General features: G+C 39.9%; 1 protein-coding gene across 1 annotated transcript in view; it reads left to right on the forward strand.

Annotated features, from left to right (window-relative positions):
• Nucleotides 1-1,529: 1,529 nt before the first annotated feature.
• The window catches only part of LOC114776753 (synaptotagmin-6-like), a gene marked incomplete at its 5' end in the record, with an annotated part of 39,501 nt that continues 22,934 nt past the window's right edge, over nucleotides 1,530-18,096 (forward strand). The window contains one exon of the mRNA XM_028966842.1: nucleotides 1,530-1,592. Within this exon, the coding sequence (XP_028822675.1) occupies nucleotides 1,530-1,592 (63 nt within the window). The remainder of the gene's footprint in view (nucleotides 1,593-18,096) is intronic.

Raw genomic sequence — 18,096 nt, forward strand, 5'->3', positions numbered from 1 at the left:
TTTTTTTTTTTTTTTGCTTTGGTACCATTGACCCTGGTTTGTGGTTTGTGGTTGTATAGTTCCATCCAGGGGTCAATCTGTTTTATAGATGATGTCTTCTGATGAATAGCGGTACTTAAATGGATGGGTGGTTTTAGAAAGTGGCTGGATGGTTGATCTGTTGTTCTGGAAATAGGGTTACACCTTCTAAGTGTGGCTTTATTCAACGTGCATTAAATTACTGTATGCACCTTTTTGAACACATGCATTGTGTAAAATAATAAATCCAGATTAAGACATTACTTAAAACTTCATCAAACAATTTGAAACCTCTGATTTTCTTTTTTTTTCACAAATGGCCACAATTCCCCCCAAAAAATTATCGATACTGTTGAATTAATCCTTTAAATGGGCAGTATTATCATCTCAGCTGCACTTTGAAGACTTTGCTTAGACTGGTGCCCTGCCAGGGATTGTTGAGAGAAGCACAGCTGGATTCTACAGCTAGAGTTTTTTTTTTTATCTGCCAGTGTTCTGTCTGGATTTAGGCAGCAAATTCTTGGTGCTGCGTCTAAGGTGTCATTCAGAAGAGGTATCTTCTGCACCAGGTTCCCTCACACACTGCCCTGAGTGCTGATATCAGGGAGGAGAGCAGCTCGGTGCACTAGCACCGTACTGCGTTGGAGTCTCTACTCGGTTAGAAGCACACACACATAAACACACAGTGAATGTATAATCACTGGTGTATTAGCATCTCTAGCACTCGTCGGTGGTCTACACACTGATGCCATGTAGCTGCAGGAAGAATAAAAAGTAGTAAGTGCGCTGTCTGTGGTGCTGATTGCTGAGATTCTTAGGAGTTACATTATTCTCAGACCAGTCAAATCTCGTGTGTGTGTGTGTGTGTGGTGTGTGTTGGTTCTGCATGATTTAGTCCCTTATCCAGACCTGCGAGAACAAAGCGGTGGCATGTACGTGTGCCCTTTCACAGGGCGGTCCCCTCTTTCATCAATCACTGCTGTCTAATCGCATTCAGCCCTAAAAATAAAAAGGCTTTTTTTGCGGCGGTCCTCTTTGGCACCCCGCTCACATACACGTTTTCATATTCATTAAGATGCTGCTTATTCAAATGTATGCGACTGAACTTCGGTGAGTCCTGAGCTGAAAAAAAAAAAAAAAAAAAAAACACCCGCTTGTTCTTCTCCCGCATAAATTGCTGTTTCTCTGTGTATTTATCAGTCCTGCCGTATGCGGGTAGTGCAGTTTTGGGGACAATGGGAGTTATCTTTACTACAGAGATTAGGGCGGTGTGTTTGCAGAGTGCATGTAATTGCTCTGTGCGCAGGGTGAATGATTAGCCCCCACATGGAAGCTGGGTGTGTGTGAGGGTGTGTGTGTGTGTGTGTTGGATCCTGCTGCCTGGGCTTGCTGTTCACAGTGCTATAGAAACCGAGAGTCTGGAGAGTAGCGCTCATTCTATCTAGGAGCAGGGGAGGGAGAGCATCACCAGCAGAGAGAGGGAGGGACAGAAAGAGAGAGAGAGAGAGAGAGAAAAGGGGGAAAAGTGTCAGAGGGGAACAAAAGAAAGGAGAAACGGGGACAGACAACCACCGGTGAGTACAGCTTGTCACTCCTTGTAAGATCAGAGCGTTTTTTTTTTTTTTTAAGAGCGTGAAGCTCTTATAGCCAGTGGGGTTGTTGCAGTTCTGCAGGCTGATGTAAAACATGTTGCTGGTACAAGTGGGTGTGGAGTGTCCAGGTTGCACTAGGATCTGACAGACTGAGCCACTGGTTCCCACTGGTTCTCTTGCCTGGAAGAAGTTCATTAATCTCTTCATTGTTGCTCAGAGTCAAAGTGGATTTGCTCTCGAGCACTTTTTGTGTGTCTCTCAGTCTTTTTTGTCTATTTTATTATCGGCTGGTTAATATTGTATACGTGTGCATATATTGTGTGTGCACGTGCATAGTCTCATTGCTCGGATTTGCTCGGAAATGAGATTACTGTGTGGCTTTGTTTGTTCGTATTTCACCGGGTCCCTGTCGTTCAGCATTAATATTTGATAAGATTCTGTGAAGTGAGTTTTTCCTGTTGTTTGTTTCGTTTATTACAGTGTTCACTCTGTGTGCGTGTCTGTGTGGACTGAAAGGAACATTGACATTGGGATTGGGATTGCAACTGGAATTATGTAACGTGTAATTAGCCACAGAAGTGGCTGTGTGTTATGAGCCCTGAGGTCCTTCACAGGTTTTTATGGGTTCTCTGCCGACAGGTGTCTGTAGCTGCAGTGTTCTCTGATTAGACTGTGTATGTGTGTGGCTGCATATGTTATATATCTTTACGAAGACCAAACGTCATCTCTAACAAAAAACGTGATATTTTAGTCTAACTGGGGACCTTTTGGTTAGGGTCATTAAAATTGATCATTTAATGTAAACTGTTTAATGTAAAATGTTTATTGTATATAAATGCCAAAATAAGAAATACTTGTCTGGTTTATGTTTAAACAAAGAACAAATTTCATCACAAAAGATAGGAAAACAAATATTTATAAAATATATAAATAAATATTTTTAATTATATAAATAACAAAAATGAATATTCGGCAGATATAGGAAATTCCATTTTAAAAAATTTTACGTGACACTTTAATAAAAATTGATTGAAAGTTTGTTATACATTTAGAAACGATAGTAAAAATTGTATCATCATTGGTCCTCAAAAAACTGTGCAAATGTGTGTATGTGTATCTGTGTGTGTATGTGCATTAATGTGTGTTTCCACTAATGCATAAGTCGTTTCTTTTGATTAGTCATGCAGGGAGTATGTGTCACTCCACATAGCATGACCTGCGTCAGATCATGCCAAGTGTGTGTCTAGTTGTGTGTGGGCATGCTGTGTGTGTCAGCTTTTATAAAGCTTAGTGCAGCAGAAGAAACGAGGGGGACAGTCGGAATTTCTAGCGCTGCTGGAAGCATCTAGATAATATGCTCCTCCATCTGTGAAGCACTGCACAGTGTCCACTGTGCAACAGAGACACCAGCGCAGGGAGAGGCCATCTCCAACTCCCCAGGGACCCTGCCAAGGGAAGCACTCTGTTCCTTTATTCAATTCACCAAATTCCCCGATCTATGAATACCAATTATTGTCCAGATCTGATGATGACATGTGGTAGTAATGTGATTACAGTGCGTCCAGAAACAATACGTGAACAAAACCAGAGCCGGAGTGGAGAGAGCTGAGTAGAGGGAGGTTGAGGATTTGAAACAGAAATGTGGATGGCTTGAACTTCAGCATGAGGGTAAATTCAGTCAGGCATTGTCAGCATTCTGGCATATTCTCTCTCATTTCCCTCTCCCATCCCCCCCGTCTCATCCCTTCCTCACCATCTCTCTCATGTTCGTGACATGAGTACCACTGATATGGTCGACTACTTGGTCTCAACCCACCCCCCACCCGCCCGACTCTATTGCAGAAAGATCAGTGTGAGGAGAGCTGCTGAGTGAGCCAGAGTTATGAGGATTATTCTGGGTATACCAGGGGCTGTCCCCTGCAGCAGGGTTTGGGGCTTCTTTGTTAATATGTCACGCACGTTAAGATGAATGCAAAAGGCTCCCGTTGCTGCTCTGCGAATTGTGCAGAAACAGTCATACTGGGCCAGTCAAACTCCACAGGCTTGTCCCTGGTGCAGATGGCTTTGTATGCATGCATGCATGTCTGTGTGTGTGTGCCTGTCTCTGAGTATGTGGCTGCGAGCATGTTTACGCATGTGTGTGCACTTTTATTCCCAGTGCATGCATTCATGTGTGCATGTTGATAACAGAGTGTGTGTGGGTGTGTGTGTGTGTGTGCATGTTGATTGTGTGCTCGTGTGTGTGCAATTGTGATGTAATTGTATGTGTATGGACCTCCCCAGTGTGCTGTTATAGCAACAGTCTCTCCCAGTACAATAAAGCATGCAGTGGCTTTCGACAGGTGCATCACCAGATCCATTCCCAGAGAGTCTGCTGGGTAGCTAGTCTCCCCATGAAATAAAAAAAAAACATATTGCACCATACAGAGGAGAATGGATGTGGAGCAGGCAGAGTGTATGAAGGTTTGTGTGTGTGTGTGTGTGTGTGTGTGTGTGTGTGTGTGTGAAGGATAGTTCCATCTGATCTATAGTTGCAACTCTGATCGATCTGACTTAATCAATACTTAATGAATAAATACACACCAATCAATATTTAATACTAAACTATCATGTTATTGTTAAAGTTCGTTGTACAGAATATAAAATAACAGTAAACAGTACTGAATAAGCAAAGCTCTGTGGTAAATTAAACAAATATTCTGTCATCCCGTGAGTAAAATTAATATATCAATATAAGATATGAGGATAGTTATTATGTCACTTTAACTTTATGGATTGAAAAAGACAATATCACAGTATACAATAGGAACTCTGTTATTCAGCTTCAACCCTGTGAGTCAATTCTGATCAATATTTAGAGCTGGGGTCCCTGAAGGGCCACACCATGCTAACAATAAAATGAAAAAAGATGGGTTCCTGCTAAAAAACGGAAGGCTCTCTATGCTTAGTAGTTCATGGATCAGTCCCTCTTCATCAATATTTAAGGATCGGAGCTGAATCGGAGCAGTGGTAACAAAGGAAGGCTGGATGCATGCAGCTGATGTGAATTCCTCCATGGTGGAGAGAAGGCGGGGCGGGAAGACGGAACATGGATTTGGAGAAACAATTAGTGTTACACAAGAAGCAATAAATAGGAACAAGTTCAGATCGTAGTCATATCCACAGGCGACGGGGTTAATCCGCAGATTGGGTGGGCAGAGTCAGGAAGATTAACATTCTGATTAATAGCTATGAGGTTGCGGGCGGGTGAAATAATATATCATATACCAGGAAAATATTAATTATGTTCTCCAGAATGTGAACGTATTTTAAGATTCACTTTTCTCCAGGCATGAGTTAGGCAGATTGAACTCCTATTGCAGTAGCTGCCAGCCTACTAATTTGAGCTGTTGTGTATTGTTGTGGCCTTTTTAAATGGCTTGCGTTGGACATGTGGCAGTGACATTCTGATTCTTTTTTTACCCAAAACAGAGCTTTTAACTTCATTTGTTTGCTTAAGTGTAACTGTGGTTACTTTAATATCCCACAGAGATAATGATAAGGAAGTCATTTGTTCAGGCAGGTGGATGATTTATGCATACACATGTACTTAGGTGACATCACAGCTAATTACAAAGGTTGCTTTACTTGGACTGTGTCTTCAACAGAGACCTTCATTTCTGATGACACTATTACTAACTCTTTAATAAAACAGGGCAGAGTAATTTGTCCATGTAAAATACAGTTATTTCTGCTACTTGGCAGCTATGCCAGAAATGCCTTTTGGAAATTGAGGATTTAATTCTGTCTTGGAGGGATGAGCTGGAGGAGCTGACTTGCCAGAAGGAGGCTGTAGAGGCTTTTTGCTCCATCAGATTAAGCTGGGCGGTTATGAGAAAGATCAGCGCCACCCTTGTTCCGTGTCATTGGGGGTGAGGAGAAGACGGTGGTCACTACCACCCCCACCCATGAGACACAAATCACGCAGAGTTCTGCCCTTCAGTCCAACCAGCCCAGCCATCAGAGCTATGGTAGCTCAGGGGGACATTATGACCTGCTGTGTGTGTTTGTGTAGTCGAGTCGGTCTACATGAATAACCAGAAAGACAGTGACTGACCAGACTGACTCAGTCTGTGGGCATTTATTTATTTGAGTACATTGTCGGGTGTGACCCCAGTAACACATTTTCTGAAATGTTCAGAATGTGTGACCCCAGCAGTTGCTCAGAGCGTGTTGAACATTAGCTGCTGTCAATTGTAAAAAAAAAATAATAAATGAGTGACTGGTCTAAAAATAACAACTAAATATACCCAAGATCTGTAAAAGGTTCCATAGGAATGATGTGCTGCTGTAATTTCTAACAAAACAGAGCAAAGAAAGTACAAAAAATATCACTGGTTTCAATGAAGCAATGTGACAAAGCCTTGTGGGGCTTCGTGGGATTGACAGCAAGGAATAGCAAAGACAATTCCAGCTTCAGGTGAATCCACAGGTGGCATCTAATCTGTCTCGCTCACATTATCATATGTAAACAAGATGGGGGGAATTCAAATATGAAACACAATCCATTCTAAATGGACTGTGGCAGAAATAAGAATAGAACTAATTTCAATTAACTTTACTTTGACTTCAGAGAACATAACATCAATCAATACATTCAGTAAATATCACATACAGTAATTCAATAAGCTGATAGACTGTACAAAGAACAAATATTCAAATATTTTACAGTCTGTTTTGACCTTGGGCTTGATCAAAAAATAATTCACACAAACACATTACACATATCTGTGAAAAAACAACTTAAAACCACAAGCCACTAATAGGCTCACTGACCTAAGGAACATTTTCTTAGCTCCAGTGAAAATATTTAAATGCAAACTAGTAATATAAAATAATTGATACTATGTTCTGCATATGAATTGATAGAGACAGAGAATTTCAAGAGCCTCAGTGAGAGTGTAATAACAGAACGTGCAAGCCGTTTCGAAAGCTGAATGTTCTCAGGCAGGATTGATTTCTTCAGCAGTGCTTTAATAATTCAGGCCTCCAGGCTGTCCAGTAACACAGGGGGTTAAATCAGCTGACTTTGGCACAGATTTGCTAGAAGTAGCTAGAACTTTTCATCCCAGCTGTACATCACTCAACTTAGATACTTCTAAGGGGAGGGTCTGTTTATTACTACGGAGAAAAAACATGTTTTTTGGTAAAACCTCCACAACTCCCTCTAAAGCCAGCGCTTCTAATGGGGGACGTGTGACTCGGGGGAACATGCTTTTTTTGCCCTTAGTCCTAGATTTGACAGACATTAAAAGAACTTTGCTGGATTTTCTCTTACTCATCAAACAAAAACCTAGAAATCTTCACTTTCACAAACTTACACACTTGTGTTGGTTTTTCAATTGCTGCAGCCGATAAAATGTGAAAATGCTAAATAATACAGCCGCTCTTCCACTTGCTGCGGTTTTGACACTATGCGATGTTTCAAAATAAATGTTCCAAATGGAAAAACAGAGAATGTTTAATATACATTAATATAGTGCGTTTCAGCTTGGGGTCAAACTACATGTGTAAATCCTCCATGCCCATTCACACTTGTGAAAGCTGTAGATAATAGGTTTAAGGGGGTTTTATTTGAAACGTTGCATACTTTCAAAAGTAAGCAGCGAGTAGAAGACTTCAGCATCTTCACAATTTGTGGGCTGCAGCAGTTGAAACACCATTTGTGTAAGTTGACGTACACGGAGGGCAAAATATCTACTTCTGTCTATGGGGGGTGTAAATCATTGAGAAGCATTGCACTAAAGCTAAGGAAAGTAAAATATGTTATTTGAAAATTGTATAAATTAATAAATATGCACTGTTTCAGTCGAATCTTGAAGTTATTTATTTGAACACATCCTCAGGAAATCAATGCCACCCTCCACCGTCAAGTTATGTTGCTTGTCTTTGGCTTTGGAGCAGTGCTTGAGCAAGGTACTGTCCCCACACACTGCTCCCCGGGCGCCTTTCATGGTTGCATACTGCTCACTAAGGGTGATTGGTTAAATGCATGTCACCATGTGTCATGCAGTGTACCACAATGACGAAAACAATCACTTTCAAATTTCACTTTCATTCTCTGAACATATCTGTTTTAGCCCGCTTACCAATAAAGACTATACTAAAAAAACAAATTGTTGCTTCACCAGGTTTTACTGTGCAAGAATAAGACCTGACTGACTTTAAAGCAGCCGATTCTGCAATTAAAACAGACAGGCGTGCCATGAATCAGTGCTACACAACTATCACATCTCATTACACTCGTTCCATTGCTTTTCTCATCCCGCTAACCTAAGCCCTTCTTTTCTTTCTGTCACTGTCTTCTTTTCATTTTCCTGTCATCTGCTATTTCATTCATTAGAAAAGTTGACAATAATTAAGTATAATGCAACAGCATAATTCTATTGTATGCTGTTCTTTTTCTAATCCTGCAAAGTTTTCATTCCTTTTTTTAAAAAGCAATAAAAGCAACTGAGTCACACCAGTCCTGTGACACATATAGGAACGGTAATTAATTAATTCACTTCTGTTGCAATTTAATGGAACCCTGCCTACACATTCTCAACAGGAATGGTGACGTAAATCTGGTACAGCCTGGAAGACAGGGGACCACTGTGACAATTGTCATCAGTGGTGACAAATGTCTATTAGATGATTTTCAAAGGCTGACTTTGTTTTGACTGACTTGCTGACAGTTCTTGATTTGTATTTCTTTATATTTAGCTTATTAATTTAGCTTATTAATATTGAGGAGCAAAGGCAAAGATGCAAAACAAAAAAGCAATTAGCCTGTTGGAAATGCCATCCTGAAATAGCACCATCATTAAGAATTTTCAGAATTTCAAGAAAGTGCCGTTATTATTTCAAAATGATTCTTATTGGAACCATCACATATCCAAGGATTTAAAGGTCATTACCATGTAACATACTGTGATCAGTACATCATCTTATACATGGAACATAATACTTCTATAGCTGTGTGGGCTTTTTTTTTCTAGTGAACCCATAGTTCCATTTAATGGTCTCTAAGATGAGTTCCTTGACATGTCAGAAAGCTATTTGTCTCAGGGACACAATGTAAATAACAGCTCTGTCAGCTATTAGGCAAATGCTTAACCACTTTTTGTTCTGTACCTCTTGCTGTTTTCCATGCACGATTAAACTGGGGTTTTCAGAATAAAAAGAGGGTGGTCATCTTTTAGATATTTAACAATAAAATGATAATGATAACACTTCCTAATTCCAATAAACTTAATCATGAGCAAATATGAGCAACAGTTTGGTGTGCTATGATTCATTAATGATAAATCAACATTGCATAAATCATTACAGACCAGTTAAAATAGTAAAAAAATAATATAATACTTTAAATAAAGGTCTTAATGTTCCACAGGCAGGCGTGGAATCCTCCATGCTGTTTTGAGTTGTCTGACCCAGTGCCTTATGTGTTAATAACATTTGCAGGCATTTGTCTGCCTACTATTATTTTTACATCTTAGCCAGAGGGATTCTGTGGAAAATTCCACCCACTCAATTTACGCTACTGTTGAATGAAGGGTGTGTTTTTATCTGTGTATAAGAAACAACAAATTCATGCGTGTTTCTGCTTCTTTATACCCTGACTTTTGGGATCACCCAGAAGCTTCTCTAAATAGCCAACATAGAATAGAATAGAATGCCTTTTATTGTCACTATACACAATGTACAATGAGATTAAAAGTAGCTCCTTCAGTGCAGACATGAATGTAGTAAATAGAGCAAGAAAATACAAATATACAAAAATACAATACAATAAGGTCCAGGAATTACAAAGTGAAGATATAGTGAAAATAAATAACTGAGATGGTTTTAAATACAGTGTTTATTAAGAATATGCACTGTTCAGTATGTAAGAGCATCGTCTGGAATATTTGGGCAGCCACTTTCATACAATCTTCTTTTTTGTCCTGTCAGAGATCATGCTTTGGTGGAAAACAGGTGCTTGTGTTACTTCTTCACACTTTAATCACACCTGGAATCACGGTGCAGTGGTGGCCTAGTGGTTAAGGAAGCGTCCCCGTAATCAGAAAGCTCACACTGCTCCCCGGGCGCCTGTCATGACTGCCCACTGCTCACCAAGGGTGATGGTTAAAAGCAGGACACATTTTGTTGTGTGCACTGTGTGCTGTGCTGCAGTGTTTCACAATGACAATCACTTCACTTTCACTTTTCCACTGCCCTTATTTCAACCTTGATTCCGTGACTTAGTAAGTGCTGCAACAGTTGTGGACAGATGCCACACTGGTTTTTGAGATGAGTTGCAGTAGATTGTGTCACCCAGAGACACACATCTTCAGGATGTGTTTAAAGCTGACACCCCGCTTTGGCACAGAGATGAACCACCTGAGACGCTTCATCCTAAGCTGAGAAGAGTCCCTTGCAGTCTGTAACCGGCATGAAAAGTGGTCTCTAGCCGTTGACTCTCAGTGCACAGCCACGTTGTAGGAAATCACACCAACCTGTAACATTGTTTTGCAGATGTTAATATCTGTTAAGATAGTTTGGAGAGGTTTGCTAGGTTCTAATTAATACTAAATGAATCTAGGCATAGTTAGAGTCAGACATGAATCCTCAAGTTAATGACATTAATACAGCATTATAAATGGGCTAGTTAGTTTAATTATGCCGTGCTCTTTACATTTGTTACATAACAACGGTCCAAAATAACATTCATACGATAACAATCATACACACAAAATGCTTACAAAGTCACATTTTATACACTTATGCCACTTTAACCAAGTGCTGTCACATACAATTAAATAATTAATTAACCCTGTTATAATAATCAATCTTCAGGCATAGTTCTGTGCTGCCAAAAAGCATAATTAATTTTCAAATTTTTAATGATTAGTTGGATAAAGAATACAAAAATGAATTACAAATCTATCAGACAACTCATTGCCTTAAGGAAAAACAATCTAACTAGGGCAGAGCTGTTAACAGTGACAGTTTAGAAACCCAGGATGTTTAAGTTACCTTGTGTGTACATTAATTACACAGGTTTTAAATAATTGTGTGATGCTGTATCATTTTTATTGTGTCACTCAGTGTTCCTGTATCAGTGAGCAAATAGCCCTAGGTATGCTTTCTTTCTACGTTTCCTACCTAAATTATTCATTATGTAATTGTTTCATTGAGTCTGATATAGTCTGAAAGCCACATGTTCCATTTGGGAGAAACCAAAAAGTCAGCATAATGTGTAAAATCACAACCTAAAAGGTTTTATATAAATTTACATCTGTATGCTGCAACTATTGTAATACAACCAAATTATTGCAAAAGCAAATAATAAAGCAAATTATTTTTGTTATACAATATGCAGTATTTCCATTATTATTTGACCTTCCACATCATTATAATAATTTTTGATTCTTATATTTACTATGTACTATAGCTGTTATGAAGGGTGTTTGTGTCCGTGTGTGGATCTGTTCACACTTGAGAAAATTGATTGTAAAAAAACTCACCTTGTTCTGCGTACTCAGCACCTTGCCAAATACACCAACTGTATCAGATGTTCCCAGTCAGCTCGTGCCTCTAAAATCAATTCTTTGGACATGTGCACATGTATTTTTTTTTTTTTTTTTGGCCATTAGTGCAGTGGCAATCTGTTTTTTTTTTTTTTTTTTTTTAAATCAATGATCTAATTTTGCCCCCACCTTACATTCTCATGCCACCCAAATCAATTTGCAGTGAAATTACTATGTCCTGTATGATTCCTGCTAAATGCAGGACTTCGGTAAAAACTGACATGAGTTAGTAGCACGTAACGTCAAGCGCACACAGTGGGGATGGGATTTAAGCTAATTTCCGCTGAGTAAGACTTTTATTATAAAAGAAAAATCTTCTTATGGGTGTCAGTGACTACTCTTTAGATTAAACACTCTCTATATTGCACACACACACATTAGAAAGCAACACTCAGTTCTGCGTATTTATTCTGTGATTGCCTGAGGGGAGGTTGGGGTGTGAGCGGAGAAAAGATGAGTGACTGTGAGAAAGTGTCAGGGGCTTCGCTATAATGAATTTGCTGACCATAGAAAAGTAGGAAAGACTCTGAACTTTAAAGCCCTGAAACAGAGCATCGTCTGTTCGGGTTCCAAGATGTGCACTCAGCTCATCTGCTCGAGTGAATAGCCTTTTCTCTGAGGTCATTTCAACTAATAGTGATTAGCACAAGCACTGCCGTTCCTAGCACATTTGTTGCCCTTGGCAAGCGTCACCCCTAATAACCATAACCCTGCCCAACCCCATCCGTCCAGTGGTCAAATAATCAGCTGCATGACAATGTCATTTTAACAACTACAATAAAAAATATAGTAAGTGTGATTCGAACCTGTGACTTTGTGGCTTTCATAAGCAAGTATGTTACCCACTTACTGTCAGTAGTTAAAGGGACAGTCCCCCCCTGGAGACACTCAGGGTTAAGTGTCTTGCTCAGGGACACAATGGTAGTAAGTGGGGTTTGAACCCCAGCAGGGGAACTCAAGCATGGGATATGTGGTTGGTGAATGGTGTTGATGTATTTCTGCAAATGCCCCCTCCACTCTCCTCCATGTCCCGCCTCTCTCATTATGATTTAAAGTACCACACATCGAAACTGCACCTCATGAGGAAATCTCATTGTGTGGCTTCCTAAAAGTAGCTGCAATTCTGCAATTAGGTTGAATTTCAAGGTTGAAACTTCAGATGCAGTACAGTACATTTTCATTACAGGGGACCTTTAAAAGTCCGTGATTGTAAATCTGAGTACACTAATAAAATATTAGACACTAAGCATGCCACAACACAAAGACAAACTCAAGTGTGAAATCTATTCAATTACGTTTATCCACTACAGCAGCACTTTCTCGTTGGCCAGCAATCATTCAGATGACCCAGAAGCTCTGGCTTAATGGAATGATGGAGAATGTGGTTCTCATTCCAGTTCCTGCCAGAATGTTTTCATTCCAACCTTCTGTGCTTTCAACCTGCTGGGATTCAAACCCCACTTACTACCTGAGTGTGGTTCAACACCCCACTTACATTCCAATTGCAGGGCCAGTGGTGCAATGGATAACGCGTCTGACTACGGATCAGAAGATTCTAGGTTCGACTCCTAGCGGTTAAGTAAGCAGCCCCATAATCAGAATCCCGATCCGCCAAGGTGCCACTGAGGTGCCACTGAGCAAGGCACCGTCCCCACACACTGCTCCCCGGGCACCTGTCATGGCTGCCCATTGCTCATCAAGGGTGATGGGTCAAATTCAGAGGACAAATTTCACTGTGTGCTCCGTGTGCTGTGCTGCTGTGTATCACATGTGACAACCACTTCACTTTCACTTTTACATTATTAGCTTCACAAGTCACCTGATATTAATAAACCAAGGGATGGAATTCAAACTTTCTGTCACATGCCTTCATGAATCGATTTAGGAACCCATCCTAGTGATTTGTTTTCACGTTCATGATATAGCAGCTCCCTGCCGCTTGTGCCCGCCACTTATACACTTGCTTTTTCTCAGCTCTTCCTCAATTCCTCACCTCAACTTCTATCATGGATGCATTTTGACCACCTTGTAGTTTGTTGCATAGAGGATCAGTTTTTTCACTTGTTTTTCTGGTATAACAATACTTTTTTTTCTCTCTGACAATTGTTTTGGAGCCTCGACCCTTCTTGGTTTCTATTTGTGTTAAAAAAAAATAGCAACTGCATCCTCCATCCTCCAAATAGCAGTGTGACAGGGGGGGGGTGGCCCTTTCTGAACACAATACAACAAGCTATTTTGACCCCTAACAGCAAAATAATGTTGTTCTATCACAGGAACAGACAAGGAAAACAGACCTGCTGAATAAACTAATGTAATGCATTTTCATTCTTTCATGATGCTGCACCATTTACATTTATAAGAGTGTTCTTTCCTGATTTAATTACTATTGAATGGAACATATTGCAGCTCTATTGTTAGGTGAAGTCATTGACTGGTGACCACCTGTGGCCAGTCAGTAATAAACATAACATTTTAGTCAAAATGAATGCACTTATATAACCTTTATACACACACACACACAGTGCATTTATTTATTGCCAGAGAATCTAAGTGATGTGCTTTGGTGTCTGATTAAACCCAGTAATCACCACTGTCTGTAGAAAAAGTCATTATAAGTCAGTAGTTAGGGAGCCAGGCATGCTAATGGAAGGTTGCTGCTCTGCATTACTGATGAGCAGAGATGAACAAAAATAACCCAACAGTTCCAAGTGAAGACCACATGCCTGTATATAAAATACTAACTGAATAACATTTATAATCTCATTACGGCCATTTCTTTGTGGAAAGTACAAAGATCAGTTTTGCACACAACCAAGTGGAAGGTCTTAAAGTATTTTCATAGTATGTAGTTTGTATCTGAGAAAAGTGGTCAGAGGAAGCAGAAATCAAGGTCATGGGTACCCAAGGTTTTGTTGATGCTCATGATTTCATTGCTGTAGCACAAATAACTGAAATACTTTGAGAAGGGGTCAAAGAAGAGTGCATCATAGCTCATTGTGTATGGGGCCGGTAACTGCACACCAGTCAGCATGACTGCCCTTACAATGTTATACACAACTGGTCCATGGAAGAATGGAAGAATGTGGTCTGGACTGCTTAATGATATCAGCCAGAGAAGGCTTTCACCTTCATGGAATATTATTCTGTTTTGGAACAAAACAATTATTGACTGGTCTGTGATATTAGCTTTGACATTATTGGAGAGGTACATAGAGTACTTTGCAAAAGTTTTAGGCAATAGTAAAATTAAATAATTAATGGTGCTCCCAACAATTAAATTGTTCAGGAAAGGACTATCTAAAAGTGTAAATCACGCAAATAATAATTATTAAAAAGTAAAAGTGGCAATAATTAAATTTGATTTGAGAAAAACTGATATCTACAGATCTACTACAAGAACTGTGGGTTGGTGTCTACCCTGCAAAACAATTAATAATCTCAGTAGTAGTTATCAGGCTCTTTTAGTTATGACTTCCCTGTCAATGTGAAGAGGTTTGATTGATTTATGGCCCTATCTGTAGGAAATGAGTGTTATAATTTATGGCAGCCCCATCCTTCCTGTGACCCTTAGCCAGCCCACCCCCACCTGCCCCTTTCCCAGTTCGCACCTTTGACAGGCCCCCAATGTTGGAATGTTGGCTTTACATGTGGCAGACTATGGAGTATCACAAATTTATGGGTAAATTGTGTTCTTCATTATCACAGGTCACATCTACACATCATCCTAAAGCTTTGGTGGTAACTACCATTGAAGATTTTTTCTTCAGAGAGTACATCTATATACTGTTATTGAGGCAGTGGTGCTCCCTTTTCGCCTGTCATGGCTGCCCACTGCTTACCAAGAGTGATGGTTAAAAGCAGATGACACATTTCGTTGTGTCACCGTGTGCTGTGCTGCAGGGTTTCACAATGACAATCACTTGACTTTCATACCTATTGGAATTGACAGATGTCAGAATTGACCATTGTCACATCATACCATTAACAGTTCTATTGAAATGCTCAACAATGCTAGCTTTTAGGTCACGTCCTGTGGCAAAATGGTGGATACCGTATTTACTAATTACATTTTGAAAAACTCTGTACCACGGTCAGCCTGCAGTTTTTGGAGAAATCTGCCATATTTCAGAATGGTTTCAAATGCTCTAGTCTCCTCAGCTCTTGTCTTGCTTTCTAAAATATGTTCCCACATAAATTTACTAAATATTTCTATGCATGTTAGCATGTATTTATAACCATAATAACCATTTCCTCTGAATACATAGACATGTCAACAAGGTCTGCTTGAAATTGCCTGTTTTGAAATTGTCTAATTGTCAAAAGTTTTTGTAACTGAAAAGAAATATAAACGTTCATAAACATTCAGCATAAACATTCATAAGTCGTTTTCATGCAGCTTAATAACACACTTAATGTTGTGTAACAACATTGTGTAACAACAGAGTTATAATATGAGCTATTCTAAAACTCCAATTACACAACATGGCAAGTTTCATCAGCGTTTATACACATTTATACATTTATACCTCAGAAATTCTACTGACTAAAACCATATGTTTTTAAGATCGGGCAAACGTTCGCAACATGTGTTAATGTTAATGTGTTAAAATTCCGCACCTCATCAGCAATGATATTGCTGGTATATATCTCCCAAGAATGTTGGTGATAAATTGGTATGTCTCTGGCTGTAAAAGTTTCTGTTTTATTTTGTTAAAGTTGGCAATGTAAAAATATGCCTCTGGTTCATTGCTGCCTCTGGCTTGGGTGATCCACCATGCATCCGTAACAACTTTCCCATACTAATCAACCAATGATACGTTGAAGGACTTTGCACATACAGGTCTTCATGAGTTCAATATCTTGCCTGGCTGTGCAATCCAATTCGTCACCACCCAATGGATTTATGTCCTCACACGGTTGTGTCACCCCCTCAGGGGGCTCCTCATCCAGGGATTGCGGTGTTAGCTGGTCTGCAGATGATCGTCCAGGCGTGTATGTTAAATTCTGATCCCCCAGCTACAGCCTTCAGCAGTGGATGGTTCTCCAGAGCGTTTTTCAACCATAGTCCAACAGGATCTGTGACCAGTCAATGTCTTGTGTCCGGATCTTGGGTGGTTCTACTTTTTAGTGGCCTGCCGGGATGGGCGGTGATTCAGGACTCCACCCCTTCATCCAAATGAAAAAGCCAGACCCCGATCTCCCTGTATCCGGAAATTTCACTCCATTTTACCAACCGGTCAATCTTTTGAAAACGTTGTGAAGAATGTCCTTTCACAGGTACATCACTCTCAGGCCTTGTGAGTTGCTATACTCCTGGTATTATCCATGGTGTACAGTTTTACTTGACATTCTTCCTTGTCAAAAACATAGCCACAAACAATATGATAATATCCAGTCATATTCGTCACGGTCTGTAAGGTGTTGAAGAAAATTCCCCAAGCTCCGAGGTCTTCTTCTTTTCCAAACAAACAGCATTTCACAAACAGTTATCATGTTTGTAACAGGTGTCAAAAGGACAAAGCCATTATTCAGAAACATTAACCACTACACAATGAACCAATAAATTAATGAGACATTCCAACATTGGGGGTCAAAGGCTGGCTGAGGGTCATGGGAAGGTAGGAAGGAAGGGGCTGCCATAAATTATAACACTCCCTTCCTAAAGACAAAACCATAAACTATATGGTATTCCCCTACACAGTGGCAGAAGAGGGAGAATAAATCTTGACCTTTTCCTTTAGAGTGACAGCTAGGTCCGTAATACAATCAAGCTGTGCATACAGTAAACTAGTCTTTATTTACATGGGTAACAATTTTATGCATTATTGCTAATTCCACAGAGTCCGGATTCTGGATTGTAATATAGAGGTGAAATCTCCACACAATTACAAATGTATATATATTTTAAATCAATGGTTGCTGCCAAGTTTAATTTGTTGTTAAAAAATAACAGGGAATGACCCCCTACTAACAGGGAATGAAGGTACACAGTACGAGTGTATAGTACGCTGTGGCCATAGATACATGGGGGACCTTAGGTTGAAGCTTTTGGGGCATTGGTGGCCTAACGGGTAAGGAAACATACACCTAATCAGAAGATTGCTGGTTCCAATCTGGAACCGCCAAGGTGACAATGAAGTGCCACTTAACAAAGCACTGTCCCCACACACTGCTCCCCGGGTGCCTGTCATGGCTGGCCACTGCTCACCAAGGGTGATGGTTAAAAGCAGAGGACACATTTCGTAGTGTCACCATGTGCTGGACTGCAGTGTTTCACAATGACAATCACTTCACTTTCTCTTCAGTTTCATAAATATTGCAGCTTCTTCAAGTGACTATCCAAGTGAGGAGGTGAGGTACACCTACTGAACACTGAATACTGAAAGGTGGACTGGTGGGGTGTAATAAAGGTTATCCCAGATGGCCTTCTTTACATGAAGTTCCAGAATAATAGAACACTTTATGGGTTTATTTATAATATAATTGTGAATATTGCAAATGCACAGTGCATATACTACAGACATATGCACTACAGTTCTTTGTTCCAATTATCTACATCCATTTTTTCCAAAGCCCTAAGCAGGGATTGTTTTTTTTATTGCTCCCATTAATTACTTGTACAGGCTCTAACATTCTGTGCCCATGAATTTGAAATGGATTTCAGTTTTCATACATTGGATAAAGATACATTAATACAACAGCAGTATTAAAGGATCACTAATGCCCCAAATAAAGCTAATACAGATCAATATTACTGTAATAGTAGGTGTCTAGAAGTTGGAAGGAAAAACTATCAATCTTTTCTGCCCTTTTTTATAAATTTTTTATCAGTGTTCTCACTTCAGTTGGTTCTTCTGACAGCTGTTCCACAGAGGGATCCTCTCAAAGCACCG

The sequence above is a fragment of the Denticeps clupeoides genome, unplaced genomic scaffold (genome assembly GCF_900700375.1).
Source record: "Denticeps clupeoides unplaced genomic scaffold, fDenClu1.1, whole genome shotgun sequence".
Lineage (NCBI taxonomy): Eukaryota > Metazoa > Chordata > Actinopteri > Clupeiformes > Denticipitidae > Denticeps > Denticeps clupeoides.